Here is a 17887-nt window from a genome sequence, read left to right as displayed (position 1 = left end):
TGATAATTAGGGCTGGCAGGGAACACTTTGAGATAACTTTTCCTATCAGAAAATGCTCATTTGTCAAAACTGAATTTGTTTATGGAGAGAGGGTCGAGCTTGAGAGATTTCTCAGCAGAAATGTTGTAAACAGCTCTCAAAATTGTCTAAATGACAAATTCCAAAATAGCCTAAAAGAAAAATTCCTTTTTGGTTTACAACCTTTTCAAGTTAAGTGTAAACTAATGACTGAAAACTGGGAAAGAAAAATTAAGGAGTCAAAACCAAAATGGAAGATCTTCATTTGAAATTGTTTTCTTGAACTGATCTAGTTTTTGAGCAGTTGCTTTGTGTCATATTAACAGATTTTGGTTTTCCTGCTCAAGTTAAGACAGGAAAAAATTTCCAATCCTGTCTTGGAACAAGCGAACAGCTTCACCACCCAGCTCTGATGATAACATCAAGATGTCCAAATCTGATACCTTAATATTTTATATGCACCGAATAACTTTTTCCATGGTCTTAAAAGTTCTATTTTTAGTCTTTCAAGAATACAGAGCCCAAATACTTTTTTTTTAAGTTTCTTCTCTCCCACTGCATGGAAGAAACAGGTCATGCAATGGGATGAGTGCCATGATGCTAGGCTGCTGCTCTGGCATTTCTTTCTGCTGAAGCTTTCCGGCACCTCGTGGGCAGGATCTGCAACGAGAGTGTCCTTGTCATCACAACAAATCTGCCCAGATTCAGGCACAGGGAACCACTTTCTGTCCCTCCATCCTCACCCTGGGACCCGCTGTCCTTCGGGGAGCTCAGCGCCCAGGACATGGGCGAATGACACGCGGTTTGGTCTCCAACGACGAGGTTTCTGAGCTTGTGGGTACAAATTGGAGGCATGCGGAGGGGAGAGCAGGAGAAACAGGTATTTACGTTTTGAGAAGCCCATTGTTAAACATGAATATTTTAGCAATTGTACACTTCATGGCGCAGAGCTTTGCTGCCAGCTTCAGCAATCCTGATGGATTGAACTGACATTTCCATTACATGTGTCTGCATTAAGCACTCTTTTTCTTTGCCCTCAAATGAATTTACTGTGAAATGTGTTGGCAGGGTTACTGTAGCTGAAAAAAACCTCTGTGATGTGAAATGTACTTTTCTGTCAAAAAAGTTGTCACTGCCTCTTGGCAAATTAATATTTTCCCCTCTGTTTTCGCAGCTCCACACCTTCCTCCCGTGTTTTTGGGTTGGTTTTTTTTTGTTTTGTTTTTTTTTTTGTTTTGTTCTGGGTATTCCAATACCTCTTCCCAAAAAGAACAAACTCCTGTTTGCAAATGTTTTGAAAGTCAGTTTTCCGAGAAGTAGCAAAAAAAGCCTGTCTTGAATCCTCCCAGACACGTTACATGTTTTTCGGCTGTTCAGCATCCCTGCTCTGTATCCTTTTTAACATTTGCGAAGTGCTTGGAAAATGGTTCCTGCACCAATGCCGACCTTCACTGTTTTACTTTGTTCTCCTGACCACCTGGTCCACAATATGTACATCAAAGGTCTACATTTCACATGAGAAGGATTTGGAAGCAGGCTGGCTTAGCGCTAAGCAAAAAAATAATCAAATGAGCCTTTTAATTTCTTTCCCTCCCCCCAACTTCTCTGTTTCAAAGACACTCCAAAACCAATCTGTACATTGAGTGAACAGAAGTGTTTTTATTACAGAAATCCTCCCCCTTCCACATGGATTGTTGCAAGGGCTTTTTGGACATCTGCCCGATCTCAACATTTTGGCCTGTAAGAAAACAAGCAACAGATAGTGTGTTTGTTTGGCTCCTGGTTCTCCAGTCATCTGGAAGTGCCTTATTTGCCGCTTGCATCCATAATTTCTTTGCCGACCAGCTCTTCAAAACACTCATTTAGGCTCATGGGGAATAGAGAAAAAATATTCAAGGATGCATATTTGATTATTTAAATTGATCCCTTTTTCAGATTGTTTCAACAACCTTTATTGAGTTTAGCAAAATGAAAATCAAGCCCCTTGGATATCCACCTTGAAGCAGAGCAATCACCAACACAATCCCAGTTACATGCAAAACACTTAAGACCCCTGGGAGCTGATATTAGTTAAACTTTACTTTCATACCTTTCTTTTTCTTGCAATTACTATTTGTGTGCCAAATGCACACCATATTGCTTGAGGATTGCAGCAGGTGCGTCCTTCTCTAGAGTTCAGTGAAGGCAAACAAGGTGAGATCATCAAATGCTCTGAAGTGAAGGGGGGAAGCGATGCTGATCCCAAGCAGATCTAGGAGTTAGCCAGCCTCATCATTATTTCCTCCAGGGGATTAACATTCAACTGCTATTCCTAATTGCTGTGCAGTCAAAGTCAGGGAAGACTTCGCAGTCTGTACTGTCAAGTGAATGCAGGAATGAAGTCCCAAATAGCTGGGTTTTCCATCATGTCCCCTTTAGTGCCAGCGGTCCCCTTTTTGCATAGGACAATAGTTTATCACTTGTAGCCCGCAGTTTTCTCACCATCCATGGGCTTCTGAGTGGTTTGTGAAAGGTACCCAAGCAAAGTAGTCTTGTATCCGTAGGCTTATTTGCACTATAATGTACCTTGCAGGTAGTGTGGAGGCTGATTTTAAATGTCACTATAAAAGATGACAGGTGACTTTACACTGGTTTCATACTCAAACTACACCTTCTTATGAAAAATGCCAAGAAACTCAGGACTGAAGTGGAAATGCCATGGAAAAAACAGAGGATGTATCCAGAGTCTCTTCCATGAGCACCTGCCAAATGACCGTGCTGTTTGTCCTGGATATCCTGATAGTCTGGCTCACATAGCCCTAAATTTACTCTTCAGCCTGCAGGCCCTTTGAGAGTCCTCAGGAAGAGAAGTACTGTGGCTGAGATGTTCAGAGCTGACTGTAGGACTGGACAACACCTCCTATTCAGCTCGAGCATCTCAGCCTCCGTTAGTCTATTGTTGTTCCTGCGCTTCTCCTGGGTCACCTTAGAGCAGTACCTGGTGCCTGCTGACAAAGGGCAGACATTGAGTTGGCTTTGATTTGAGCCGTTTGGTCACTGCCAAAGCTTCTGTTTCAGAGCTGGGAAAGTGCAGAATTGGACTGTGGTTGGAGGTGGAAAGCCCAGCTTTGGCACACAGTTCTTTCAAAAAGACCATTAAGATTTATGCTCTTCACATGAAGTAGACGCTCATCGTTTTGGCCAGACTGCTACAGTGCCAGGCACCGTAGGGTCCTCCTCGGTGCCGTTCTCCTGAGCAACCCTGCTTGAGAGATCAGATAATCTGATTTATGCTTCTCTTCCATTCCAGATGTCAACAGTTGGCTGCTCACTTTTGGGTTCCAGCTACACAACGTCATTCCCGGCTACCCCAAGCCAGACATGGATGCAATGGAGCCGTCCTATGAGCTAATCCACACACAGATGAAAACCCAAGAATGGGACAATAGCAAGGTGATCCATGCGACTCCATACTGTACCTCACACCCTTACCGGCATACTATCCAGTTGCAATCTTTATTAAAAAACCCTCTATCAGCCTGTTCTCCCAGATATGCTGGGAGATTAAGAGTGAGTCAGTCCCCATTACAGTAATGAAATTTGACTGAATAATCACATCTTAAGTTCCTTACTTCCATGGTGCTTTTTCCTGTGGTGTTTTCTGGTGGTTGCTCCATGAAATGGTGTGTTAGTGTTTCTTTCTCCTTCAAGAGGCCATGTTACAACATATTGCAGGCTAAGTTCAAGGCCTTTGCACCAAGGATTCTTGGAAGCAAAAAAAAAAAGCCAATCTTGATACAGAATCATTTTCTACAGACTTTTTTTTCCTAGAAACTTATTCAGTCTGGTTTAAAATGTCTTAAACAAGTCCCGGTACTTCCCTAGGAAACTGTTCTGCGTTGCAGTGGGTCTCACCAGAAAGAAGTTTTAGCCGATAGTTAACTTTCATTTTACCTGACTGGGTTTAATCCCAAGTCACCGTGTCCTGATTTTAAAAACAGGCCTGCATCACAAGCCATTTTGGTAGATGCTGGCACAAAATTCAATGATGAAATCGGCAAGAAGAAAGCTTTTACAGCCCAATCATTTCCCCCTCTCTTCCTGTTGGGAATTATTCAGCTGAAAGACGGAGGCAGCGCTGTTAAAGGTTTGCACACTGGGTCAGGATCTGAGAGCCCTGGGTTACTCCCAGCCCTACTGCTTATCGGGTGGATGACCTTGAAAAAGTCATTTACCTCTCAGGATACCCTTTCATCTCCTAGCCTGATTTTGTTCTGGGGTTGCTTTCATCTGTCTAGTCCGAATCCTCTTTAGTCTGAATTCCTGCTTGCTGTTGCTGTGTATTTGAACATCGTGAGAGCAGTGAGGCACCAACGTGTTTGGCAAGATCAGGATAGGCTCTTAACAGTTCTGCTAATAAAATGATAACAGCAGGAGGTGGAACTGATCCCAGCTGCCGTCCTAGCCTCTTTATCTATGAGTTCACTGAAATCTCACTGTCCTGCAGCAGATTCTTGAGGTCCTGGACACATATTAAACCAGGAGGTAAAATACAGTGTCACATTTCCCCAGCCACAAAAGGTATCACTCAGAGGTATGAACAAGATACTGTGGATTAATAAAATAGTCATGTGTCAGCCCATCCTTCGTACTCAGCCTCATAGCTATGGTGAAGACGAGCTAAAATGTACCAGCTTCAACTTCAACGAGAGATTTATATTGACATATCACTTTATAATAGAAGGGGGCCAAAAGAACTATGCTTTTTGCTACCGTGGCTGAGTTGATGCTTGAAAACCATTACACCACAGTCACTCACTTGTGTTTTGGAGCTCAAAGACTCCTTTTTTGTTTATCTCTTCCTTGGATTAAACAATAAGATGCTAATAGAGGTGATTTCTGTAATGAGAAATAGCCTCAGGATCTTTCCTCCTCTCTGATGTGACACAGTCTCCCCAGGCAAAGCCGTACAGGAGAAGGCAAACAGGGAAGGCTCGTTCAGAGACGGCACAAAAGATTGTCTCTAAATTGTTATGTGCAGTAGATAATAACTCTCACAGAACCACAACACAAATTATTATTATTATTGGTGGTGGTATTATTATAATTGGTCATGGTATTATTATTATTATATCATTATTTTATCATTAGTTCATTATTATTATTAGGCTTATTGAATAGCCAAGTAACTTGAGTGGCAGCTTGAGATGAAGACTGACAGTTGCTCATACAGGCAGCTGAGCTGGAATTAAAACTAAGGAGTCCTCCCTTCCATCCACCTATTTTAGGTGAATCTGCCTGAATGAGCAATAAGAAGAAAAGAAAATCTCCATGTTCCCGTCAGGTTTTTAAAGCAAGAAAAAAGCCGCAGTGAGGGCTGTGCAGGGACCTGCTTGGTAAAAGGGGGCTTTATGCAGCCACCGTGCTTCCAGATGAGTCTCTTTACACTCAAGAGTTGAAAGTGGAATTTAACCATTGCAAGTTGTTTCGTATTCTTCCCCTGTGTTATGACAGCAACAAAACATGAGCATTTTTATTTTAGTCTGCAGTTGCAGGATCATGCTGTGATAGCGCGTAGCTCTCAAATGCTATAGAGCAGGATTCCCTTCCTTTCTGTCACATCCAGCATATTGCAGGCATATATTTGCATAAAATAAATTCATTCACATGAACATATGATCCATTTTCTGCTAAGCCTACCCGTGCATTCAACACTGATGTTTTACGTGTAGTTCTCTCTGCTCCCAACCCTTCCAGCCACACATACACGCTCCCAGACACAATCCAGCCCTCCTTCCTACTGGTTGTCTCTGTATTTCGTGATGAAGTATGTGGAAGAAAACATAAACTTCTGAAAATTTCACATAGCAAATGATGAAATTAAACAAAGTTAAATGGAAGCACAGGAAATATTTTCAGGTAATAAGACTGATCAAACTGTGAAATGGTCTTCCAGAGCACATGGAGGAAGCTCCAGATCTTTTAGCATTTCAAAGTAGCCTGGACAAGGCACTGGACAATGCCCATCCTGCTTGAAATCCAGGGATATTCTCTGAACGATGTACCACAGCTTTCTCATCTCCGCATCTTCCAATCCCTGGTTTCTCTGAGTCCCATACCTCCTTGTGACAGACCAAAGCAAAATTGAGTTACTCCACTGGCTTTGCTGATCAAAGCTGTGGCCCAGCAGGTTGAGTCAGTTCTTTTATCGGAGAGGAATGAATAACAGGAGCACAACAGCAAAGCAACTAACTCCACATAAATGGCTGCTTCGTGTCTCTTCAGAGTGCATAACCAGAGGGTCCTAGCGTCTCCTTCCAAAACATTGTTGGTACTTGCCTTGCAGGGCTGGAAGATGGGAGAGATAATTCTGACTCTGAGCATCCACCAGCTCAGAAACAGCCAGCATGTCATAAACCTTGCACTAACCCCCTGCAGCTCTGGAGTGACATTTAAAATCCAATACTCTGTTGTGCAGCACTTTCCCCCCCTCCTCCCTGCGACCATGAGGCTGTCACTAAATTGTTTGTTGAACAAGTTCAGTGTTATTGGCCACCAGGGGACTCTGGGTGACCTCTGGCATATTGTGGAGCTGCTGCACCTGAATCCAATTTCTCTTCTTCCCCCCCCCCCCCCCCCTTCCTTTTTGTCTTGTTGAACTGTCAGGTAATTGTTGGAGCCAGAACAACTCTGTTTGCAGGGAGGGGTGTTTTGGAGTCAGCGCTTATACTGTTAACTACATCATATTATTAACTGCCCGTCTCTGCATCCCATGAGCGCTGTGCCTCCAGGAAAGGGCCTGTTTTCTGCAGTGCCCATTACAGGCTGTGCTGGCGGAGCAGCTTTTGGCATCCCTTCTGAAGCAGCATTTTGGAGGCAAGGGATGCTCAGCCAGGGAGTGAGCTGTAGGGCTGTGCTTTCTGGCAGAGCTTCTCCCAAGGACAATCTGTCTGAGGGACTGGCTCTGCCAGTGTTCAACATTTAGGGAGGGCATCCTCACGTTGCGGGTGCTTTGTCCTGGGCTTGGACCATCATGCTGTCTGCACGTCTGTCCATCAGCCCCTAGTTATGTTTTGCAAAAGCAGTGGCCAGTTTTTACTGGATCTGATGCAGGGAAGGGAGCTGAAGTCTCACAGACTTTAAGCTCTTGAAGCATTATGAAAATAGATGAGCAAGAGAAGGAGACAAATCCTCTTATTTCCCCACAGATGGAAATCTGCTTGATGCGCTCAACCTCATTATGCCCCTGCAGCTGTGTACACTGGCAGGGTGGAGAGACCTGTCCTCTAATCCCAAGAGTTAGCACTTGGGTTTCGCTCATTGCTAACCAATCAGCACCTACAGCACTGGCCTTGCTGCCCAATCGCTCACCTCCGTTGTCCCACTTGCATTCGTGGTTGGCAGATTGCTAAGCAGCACATTGCCTCTCAGCCAACCAGCGTGCAATGCAGCCATGCCGGTGTGACCTGATAGGCTGTTGTGGTTGATGGGCCACTCCTGCGCCTCCACCAGCTGGGAGTTGGTGGGGGACACCCAAATGGGGACTCATCTGCAGGTGATGGCCAGGTGGAATGGGGGGAAGAGAATGGTTTCTGAAGAATGGATTGTTAACAGAGGGCTAGGGAGTAAATAGGAAGGAGTTAACAATGAAGAATATCTCAGAGAAGTCATAACTTCCAAGCCTTTTGGAAGAAGTGGCTTTCTGTGTTGTAAGCCATATGGTGGTAAAAGAAACACCTATCTGTGTATAATGGCACAAGGATATAAAGAAACTTGGAAACATGTACACGTATTTCACATCTTGGATCCTTGATGGGAAATTAAAGCTTTCAGTCTCACACTGGAAGGCGGTATTTAAAAACAACAGATGATAGTATCTGGCTATGGTATTTCAAATCCTCAAGAGGTGCCGGCAAAATGCAAGAGGCTATTCAGAGATCTCTGTAATGTGCTATTCTCTTGAGCTCTGTGCAGCAGCAAAGAAATGATGAAGGTCGTTCTCTTCTCTCCAATGGGTTGTTACTAGATAAAGTGAAATGTCACCTAAGGACATCTGATTAAAAAAGACTGTGAGGAAAAACAAACCCCTCATATTTGTCACTCACATCTAGCAACAAATATTGAAATAAAATGACTACAAATTCCCTTCTTTCTGCCGTAAAACTGGTTTTATAGATACCTTGGTTTACAGTTGCTAACAGCAGCAGCATTTTTTAGAGAATACCACATGCCACTGCAGCCTTGGATGGAAATTTTCTGTTTCTCTTCCTTGCCAGTTCATTAAAATGAGTTCTAAGATGAAACAGAAATGGTAATTTCAAAGTCAGGGATACACTGCCTCTTTGAACTACATATAATCCGTTTGCCTCCACCCCCTTTATATTCAGATCAGGGCATACAAGCTAGTGTACTCTGGTTTGCCTGAGTTTGTTGGAGTTTTTCCTTCTGTTGGATGTGTTTGCTTTTCTTATAAAAAAGTGCTATTCCCAGATACATTTTTTTATCAAAGAAATGCACTCAAAAAGTCATTTCAAAGTCATCCTGGGCTCATTTTCAAGACGAGAGAGATGTCTTTAGTTATTACAATAGTTAAGTGACGATGATGTTCAGCTTTACAGCATTGCACGTGTCTGATCTCCTACTCCCCTATGTGACAAAAGACGGGGAGAGCCCAGAAGGCCTGTAACCAGTCCCCAGTGGAAAACCCTTTGGATGTGATTTTGTTCTTGATTAAGACACCTAAATTTAGGTTTGTGCCTGTGAATTGGTACGCAAACTTCCATTATAGCCAGCAGAGATCTATAACGAACTCGGTTGCCGGTGCCATTTGAGATACCCTAGAGTTTCCTGGACTTCCTCATGCCTACAGCGTGGGTTACCTGCACCCTTCTGGAGCAACAACTGGTGGCCCATCAGGGCTCCCTGTAGTGCTAAAAATTATGTTCAACACCACCCATTTGGGTGATTCATCAGTGGAGCCCAAAGGACAGTTCGGATAACCAGCTGGTAGGGGCTGGGATTGAATTCAAGACTAAAAGACATGTAGATGTAGGTGTCTCCATGTGTGCTAGATGTGTACACCCACTGTAGCCTGTCAACATCTGGTCCATACAGGCAGTGGAGCTCACTTAAAGAGCTGACCACCTGCTACGCATTAATTTTAGACCAAGCTGAATCACACTCTAGGCTCCATTGACTGTGCAAAGTAGGGGCTGAATTCGTTTGCCGACAGAGGGACCTCCATTGGCAAAGTGGCCTCCAGGTGCTACTCCAGAAGGGCAAAGATCTCTCAGAGCTGCTTCTGTTTCTCACAGCCCTGTGTGGATGCTGAGGGCACCCTTGGGAATCTCAAATCACACTAGACATCCATGTAATGGTGTATGGGCAACTGAAATAATCTTGAAGGCGACAGATTGACAGGTTTCTTTGTCAACAAAGGTGGTTCCAGCCCCCAACTTCACAAACGTCCCACTTGCAGTGTCTCTAAGCGGGCACCTGACTGGAAGTCAAGACACTCCCAGTCATGTGTCTTTGGTCAGTCATTTAATCTCTCGTTTAGCCACCAGGAATAGTGCCAATAACAGTCCTACACTTGCACAGACAACATTAGAAATGGTTTCCCAGTATAAAGGAGATGTCCTGGATGGAGATCAAGAGGACACCAACAAGCCAGTTGGCCTGGTATCCTATGGGGGTGTCCTTAGGCAGGAAGTGACAGTGCCATTGCTGTTAGATCATGTGCAATCCCTTAAATCTCCAAGTCCTGCCAGTAGCAGGATGGATGCTGCTTATTTTCTTTCTAAATGGCATCCAGATGAACAGTGGAGCTGTGGAAATTGTATGGCTTCATATAATATCATGAAGGCAGTATGTAACTAGATCAAGGAAAGTTCCAGTGTTCTATTATTGGGTCATAAATTGTAAAAAATAAAAAAAAAAAAAAAAAGACTTTAAAAATCGGGATTTCCTTTTATAATGGGCAATTACTGATCTGAAATTCAAAGCTATGGAGAATTTGACCATAAAATAGAAAATTGAAAATTACCTCAGGCCAGAAGGTCCCAGGTACTGGGCTATGGAGCTTAAGGAAGGTAGATCATGGCCCAGCTGTTGACTGTGATACCTGTTGTATCACACCATGTGCCAACCAGGCTACAGTCCTTCCTGAATTAATGGCAAACCCAAGGACACCATCCACCCTTAAACTCTGTTGTACAACTGATGTCCTCACAAGGCTCCCTAACCGCATTTTAGAGTATGTCTCTACAGCTAAGTAAAAGAAGTCCAAGACCAATCCCTGGACCTGAGGCTAGGTGGAAGTGACCTGGAGAGTTAGGAAACGTGTCTTGGAGAAAGCAGTTGGAGGAGTCCAAAACCAAACCAGGAGTTAAAATAAAAATTATCCAGTGTGAATGATAAGAATATATATGGTATATATATATATATAAAAGAGTGATAATACGTCTCACTCTCTTTAACAGTATTTACTTTTAAAATTTTATAAAATTATATTATTTATAAAATATTTATTTTAGCAGTATAAACATATGGTTACAAGCCATATGTCCTGCTTGTCCAAAGCACAGTAGATTGTCATATCACAGTGTCTACCTTGTAGCGTCAGCACGTTTTCAGAGCTCGTTGCAAACTCATTTTTCATTTGGCATCAGAAGGAAAGACAAGGGAGTGGTGGCCAGACCCACTGGTTTGTTGGGGCAACCTAATTTGGAGGCACTCACAGGGGATCCGTACCTCATAATTTGCTCGGAATTGAAAAGGCGACAGAGTTCCTGCAGCTCATCAAGAATAAGGTGATGAAGACAAAATAGAAGGGGAATGGAGGAGATTTCTGATAGCAATAATTCTCCCATGCCCAGTGCTGTCTGACCTCCCAGAGCTCCCTTCCCCAAGGTGATAATCAGTAGATGGTGCAATTAATTCCAGGGACCCCTTATCACTCAAATGCTCATAAATAACGTGATGTATACATAGATGGTGGTATATAAATGACCACAGGACATGGAAATGTAATGCAAAAGACCTGATTCACATGCTTGAGTGAAGGACCTCGCATCAAACGGTGATTCAACATGAGTAATGAGAAATGTCTTTTCCTATCACTTGTAAAAGTTACTGAGGCGAGCTGGAAGAGCAACGTGGTGTGCTTGGGTAGTGGGGAAGGACCACCTGGAGTCAATCCATATGAGATGCACCTGAGAAGAATACCTCCCCCTTCAAACCTCTCTGAAGAGGAAATAGCTAACCGAGGCTGTGCACTATACACTTATTTAGAACAGTGTTTCATGAAGCCTAGAAACCTAATTGCTTCATGTCCATCATCAGTGACATCTACATTAATTACGTCCATTTTTTTGCATAATTAGAGCACTTGTGCAGTTGGCAGGGGAGCTGAGCTCGGCTCCCTATCGGTCTCTTAATTACATCGCGCTCTAGGCTGTGTGCGAGGTCCCCCACAGGCAGTATGGGGAGAACCAGAAAGAGCTCCTCTTTCATAGGTGACTGGTTCCTGCTCCAGCTACTATGCTGTTAATCAAAAGGGGAAAAGGAGGAGCTGGTCCAGCCTGCTTGGCACTTTGAATAAAAGTCAGTCCTGGGTCTTAGGTGTTGTAATGCTTTAAAACCCAAAACGTGCACCTGAACTTGTGTACCTCTGTTCCCTTATAGTTTTCTGCTTTATAGATCAAAACCGCTTAAAACCTTTGAGTGAGTTGCAATGCTAAATTCTTTATTTTATTTCTTTAATGCTTTGAGACCCTTGCCTGGAAATGGCCACCATGGAAATAAGGGTTTATTTCCCTTCCCTTGCCATGTTACAAGTCTTAGTTGAGCGGTCCGTGCTGAAATGCCTGCATTGTGTGAATTGTCTTCTCGCACCCAGGGAAGGATGTGAGCCTGTAGCTTGTGGATGGTTTAAGGCAATATCCTTCGTGGATGTTAAATTTCCTCGAAATAATTGGAGTGCAGCAAACTTTTCTTTGTAGCCTATTTTTAATCCTGGATGTCATTACATTATTGAACTGAGCTGTTGGCAGTGCCAGGAGAGTTTTGTCGTAGCATCCTCTTTCTTTTGTGAAATTTGAGCAAATAATTGTTCGTGAACAGGGGTCTGTAAGAAGCCTGCGCTGCCATGAATTGATGAGAGCATTTCCAAAGACATTTTGCAGTAATGATGAGCTGCTGACTCGCTGTGTGCTTGCTCCATTATATGCTAACAGCAAAAGTGACTTTGTATTGTACCTGACTGCAAATGATCCAGGCTGTTGTCTCTCAGCAGTTTTGTTTCAGTATAAGGCAAAACACGAGCACCAGGTGTGGCTGGCCTTAGCTCAGGGAGCCTGGCACATTGTACAGGGTTTGCAGGAAACACGAGTCGGATTTAGGGCCTTCCTTGAGTTTTGAACAACCTGCTTTGGGCAGATTGAAACGGGATATAGAGGGGTTGTGGCCACTTTGAGGGTCTTACCTGCGATGCAGGGCTTTTGAAGGTAGCACAAGGGGTTACAAAGCGAAGTTAAAATAGAGGGAACTTTTACAAGTACTTCCACACTTTTTCACAGAAAATCGGAAAGCATTTTTTAAAGCATCATGGCCACAAGATGAATGATTTCTTATGTGCAGATGAAGAACATTGAAGTACAAAATAATTGCATGTCCAAACTAGACCCTCACACCACTGAGGCAAAAAATCCTTTCCTACCTCTACATCCTTCAGTCTATGAAATTAAATACAGTTCAGTTTATTGAAACAATGAGTAACAGGGGGAATAACATGCCAACACATCTCTTTCATTAAAAATAATTAAAAATCTGAAAACAGGCGATAGGGGAAAAAAAACAATGGAGCTCTTCATTAGAGGTTTCCAGGATGTTCTGCTGGTCTCCAGCATGCTAATAATGCCTTTGGGTCATCAGGCTTCTCCTTCTGACACGTCTTTCTCTTCTTTCTCTCCCTGCTCAGTCAATTTTGGGGGTCCAGTGTGAAGTGCAGAAGCAGCTGAAGGCCTTTGTCACTCTTGAGCGCTTCGAACAGATCTACAGCTCCAGCATCGCCGGGTGCCAGCAGGTCAAGAAGAACAAGAACTTTGCCTCTGGAGGCTCTATCTTCGGCAAAGGCGTCAAGTTCGCCATGAAGGACGGGCGCGTGGCCACCGACATTATCAGTGTGGCCAACGAGGATGGGCGGAGGATCGCAGCCATCCTGAACAATGCCCATTACCTGGAGAACTTGCACTTCACCATCGACGGGGTGGACACGCACTATTTCATTAAGCAAGGGCCGTCGGAGGGCGACCTGTCCATCTTGGGCCTCAGCGGGGGGCGGAGAACGCTGGAGAACGGCGTGAACGTGACGGTGTCCCAGATCAACACAGTGCTAAGTGGAAGGACTAGACGTTACACGGACATCCAGCTCCAGTATGGTGCGCTGTGTCTAAACACTCGCTACGGGACCACCTTGGACGAGGAGAAGGCCCGCGTCCTGGAGCTGGCCCGACAGCGCGCTGTCGCCCAAGCTTGGTCCCGGGAACAGCAGAGACTGCGGGATGGGGAGGAGGGTATTCGCTCGTGGACAGAAGGGGAGAAGCAACAAGTGCTAAACACGGGCCGGGTACAGGGCTACGACGGCTATTTTGTGATCTCAGTGGAGCAGTACCCCGAACTCTCAGACAGCGCCAACAACATCCACTTCATGAGACAGAGCGAAATGGGCAGAAGGTGACAGAGAGGGTCAACGCGGTGACTTCTTGCCAAAGACAGCTACTCTTTTGTGGCCACTTACCTGACTGTGTTGTACTCAATCCTTTTTCTAAACTGAACAAGGCGGGGGGGAGGAAAATAGAAAGAGAAGGAATAATACGGTTGCACTGTAACTCATGCAACATACTTTTTTTCCTCTTTAATTTGGCCTTCACGCGTTTTTTGCAATGAACAGAAGGTATATTTTGCCGTAGTGTGATCACAGTGAAATTTACTGTCTCTTATCCTCTTCCCCCCCCCTTTGTGAGGAATTGAAGTGGGGAGTCGTCAACGTACGTCCTTAGGTGTGAAGTGCGAAATGGGTGTCTGTGCTAACTTGTGTCATCCTAACCCTTTCTGATTTGGGGCAGGGACAGATAGCCTTCCACCCGAAACACGGGGAGCCCGCGGCGTGCCGGAGAGCTCTTCCCGAGAAGAAAGGAGATGGAAGATGATGCTGATTCCGAGACTCCGAAAGCAACCGTCCAAATCATGTGCCTCAAAAGAGACCTTACAAGTAGTTTTCACGTTTCACTTGGGACATAAAGTGGTTTTTTGGGAGCTCCTGCTGAGCAGAAGTAGATTATAGAGGCAAAGGAGCTGATTATATTAACTTGCAAGATGATTCTCTTCCTTCCTGAACTGGAATAAAAAAAGAAAAAAAATCAGTCTTTTTTCATTACGAGAGTAGATACTTTTTGGGTTTTTTTGTGTGTGCGCAAATCCTGGTTTTAGTTAAACAACCTAGCAAAAGCCAAGAAAGGGACTCCTGCTCTATTGAGAAAAGCTAAAATAAATCCTCTCTCTCATACATAGAGCTGTTCTATAGGTGGATTTAATGCACCCATGTTGTACATTTGCTAATGGCATAACTTCATTAAATGTATAGTGTTTCAGTACACGAGGCTATGTGTTTAACAGTCCACTGTGCTGTATCTGATAAAACCAGTTAATTTTTAGGAAGCTGATTTGAATTTAAAAGTAGTTATAGTATCCCAGTGACATACCACTGAAAATTAGAGCAAGCCAAACCCTGCTTTTCCTGATTCTGGAGCTTGTATTTATTGGCTGGGAAATGCAGTTTTGAGTAGCATGCTGGCAAGTCGTTTATGACTATGGCAGATAAATGTCTCCCGGGGACGTTGGCAGCAGGGATTTTAAAATGTTTAATAAGTAGCAACAGCTTGTGCGTGGTGGGGCAAGAAGGGGAATACTGGAATCAACCCTCTCACTGTTTCTTACATGAGCTCGAATTATAGGGAGAGCCCAGTTGACTGTTAGCAGTGAAGAAGGGGGAGGCTGAATGGAAATGCCCACTACAAAGGGGACCAAGTGCTTTAATAAGAAACCGCTGACAAAGTTACTCGGCATGCTAATGTAATTTGTATTCACATAACCTCTGTGCTCTGGTATTTGCAAGAGTCCTTGAAATTCAAGGGAACAAGGAGATGAGCTTAGCATCCTCTTCCCTGCCTGAAACAGTCCTGTGGTAGCAAGGGCCATTCCTTTACGTGGAGGTGTTACCCCACCTCTCGCTGGAGCTCCGGCTGGTGGTGGCCAACCCCAGTCCCCAATAGCCGTCTCTATCACACTGCCACCTGCACGTATCCTGACTCTACGAGCTCTCACCGTGTCTCTCTCAGAACATCCCAGTCCTGATTTTTTTTTTTTTTTTTTTATTCCATCCACTTTGGTTATTGCTTCCCAATTCTGCAGAGAGATAACCTGAGACATGCAAATCCACGTCAAGGCTGTTTCCTTACTCGGAGCCCTACAACGCACCCGTGTCCCCAGAGCCAGCTCTTGTGCACTCGCGCCACCACCACCAATGTCCTCCAACAGAGCCTTATACTTCTCTGCAGGCTCCAGCCCCCAAGATAAAGCAGGGGCTGTGTTGGGCATGCACTCCTCGAGCAGCAAAACGTTGGCAGTCCCAGTGCTATCGCGGTTTCCCCGTAGATGCCGGCTGCCAGCTCCGTCTGCCTTGCCTGTCTGTTCCGGAGTGCTTGCCAGGAGGAAGGTGATGGAATGGAAATTCCCCCAACAGACTGTTCCTCCTCCAACTCCCAGTCCCTAATACCATCAGCTGCGTGGCCAGAGTTTTGGCAGCTGCAGACCCATGTTGGGACCACCCACTGGTATGGTCCTGATTTTCTTCTGGTGGCCCCGCCTGCTTGCAGCAAGGGTGACGATGCTGGTGCTGTAACCCAGCGCTGTGCTTTGAACCGTCCCTTGCAGCGCTCAACCTTTATTACTTTGGCAGGAGTGAATTGCAGGCAGCTGGGCTAGAAAAGGTATCCGGCTCCAGCAGAGCCAGCTGGGAGGAGATGCGTTGGCTGGGCCAGCTCTAGGCTTTGGCGAGGGAGCAGTTGCTTCAGGCAGCCGCCTGCCAGGGATGGTTAAAAGGCCATGGCATTACCGCCTGCATCGCTGGTATCAAACTCTTGGCAAGCCTCGGTTGCCCTGAGGATGCACTGGTGGGGATTAGGGGCAGCATTAGGCAAACCAGCAGTTGCCACCTACTCAAATGAGGCAGCGCCCTCTTCCCAGGGCTACCCAGCTCCCTGCTTCCCCCTCCCCGAGTCACACCAGGGACAAATCCCTCCCAAAACCTCAACCTTGTGATGGCTTTCAGTGTCTAAAGCAGCATGCACGGAGCAAAAAAGAGCTCTGGGACGCTGGGTCGAAAGGCATAAACCCCAGTGAAGAGCTGCGGTGCAGAGACAGCTCAATGTGCATCCCATTTACACTGCCCCTGTCCCACTGGCTCCGAAAAGAAGTGGTGCTTCTATATCCATCCCCGTCCATGTGTTACAATGCTAAGAGGAGTAGTGCAAGAGTAAATGGGCCACCTTTCCACGCAGCCAAGGAAAGGAATTCGAGTGTGAAATATTCCTACTGGAACCCTGCCAGCCTGAGATGGCACCTCGACAGCCTTACACAGACTCTTCAGGTTATTACACGAGCTAATGACTTTGAGGAGTTCACCCATTTTTCAAGAGTTTTACGGTCCCGCCGCACACGTACAGCATGCCTAGACCCAGGAGCCATCCCGCTCTGCGCCACGGCGAAAGCAGCTCGGGTTGCGTTTCACAGCATCCTCAAGCAGCAGTGGGATGCAACTGTGCCCGGCTGCCCGCTGGGTCCATGGGGGTCTGCTTCTGGACCTGCGCCCTGCACGGGAACTATGGACATTATGTCAAAAAAAGGAAAAAAAAAAAATATGTAAAAGTATATATATATATATGTATGTGTTGCTCTTCTCTTTGTCAAAGCCTTTAGCCAAAAAAAATTAAAAGGGATGGCTGTCTAGTGCTGGGGACAAACCTGGCCAAAGACAGCTACTACGTTCCTGAATCCTCAGCCTCTGTGAAAGCTTCGCCCTTTCCACTTTACCTAGATGGCAAAGCTAGAAACAAACATTTTCACTCCCAAAGCCTTAAATTTCACCCTTCGTTAGTGAAAATTGCTTTTTCTACAGGATCCGAGGTACGTTCCTGTGGAAGTTGTAGGAATGGGCTGTGAACGCAAAGCCTTCTCGAGGGCCTGCACTCCGCTATCTGCAAGCATTTCCACTCGACTCATGGCCCCGTAGCCCCTTCCCAGCCCTCGCCTTGCCCCATTTGCCTCCCCATGGGGCCGTGCTGTGGTTTGCCTGACCCTTCTTGCTTTGCTCGTGGGCAGGAGGGTAGCAGATCCTCGCTTCTCTAACGCTGGGAGGTCCTGGGTGGAAATCCCACGGCACTAACCCCCATATCCCATTGCTCTAGGTGGGATATTACGGGGCCAGTTTCATGCCAGATGATCGCCAAGGGAAAATGTCACTGTGGCCTCATGTGTTTTTGTGGCTGGACTTTGAGAAGTCACTATTTTCTTGACTCCTAAATAGAGGACTTGCTCCTCCACCAAAAAGAGTTTCCCTTCAAAATTCAAAGGCGTAACTTAAATTACTTTGAACTCCCAGGCTTGCTTCCAGTCCAAGGGTGGTGGGCAGGATCGTGGCCAAGGCTCACAGCTTGGAGGAGAAAGTCCAGGAGTCTGGAGCAGGGGCTGCAGCTCCCGGTGTGAGCGGTGGGTAAGGACCAACATCTCAAGCCCTCGCTAGCTGGTGCTGGTACCGAAACATGCTCCATTT

At 45.4% G+C, this 17887-nt stretch overlaps 1 protein-coding gene across 1 annotated transcript in view; it reads left to right on the top strand.

Annotated features, from left to right (window-relative positions):
• Nucleotides 1-13735, top strand: part of TENM4 (teneurin transmembrane protein 4) — a gene marked incomplete at its 3' end in the record, with an annotated part of 426912 nt that extends 413177 nt beyond the window's left edge. The window contains exons 31-32 of the mRNA XM_082337632.1: nucleotides 3308-3450; nucleotides 12977-13735. Coding sequence (XP_082193758.1) covers nucleotides 3308-3450; nucleotides 12977-13735 — 902 coding nt within the window. The remainder of the gene's footprint in view (nucleotides 1-3307; nucleotides 3451-12976) is intronic.
• Between the last annotated feature and the right edge of the window lie 4152 nt (nucleotides 13736-17887).

The sequence above is a fragment of the Platalea leucorodia genome, assembly GCF_965183815.1.
Source record: "Platalea leucorodia genome assembly, chromosome: 2".
In the NCBI taxonomy this organism is placed as follows: domain Eukaryota; kingdom Metazoa; phylum Chordata; class Aves; order Pelecaniformes; family Threskiornithidae; genus Platalea; species Platalea leucorodia.
The sequence above is the reverse complement of the archived record's forward strand: the minus strand, read 5'-3'. Positions and strand labels throughout refer to the sequence as shown.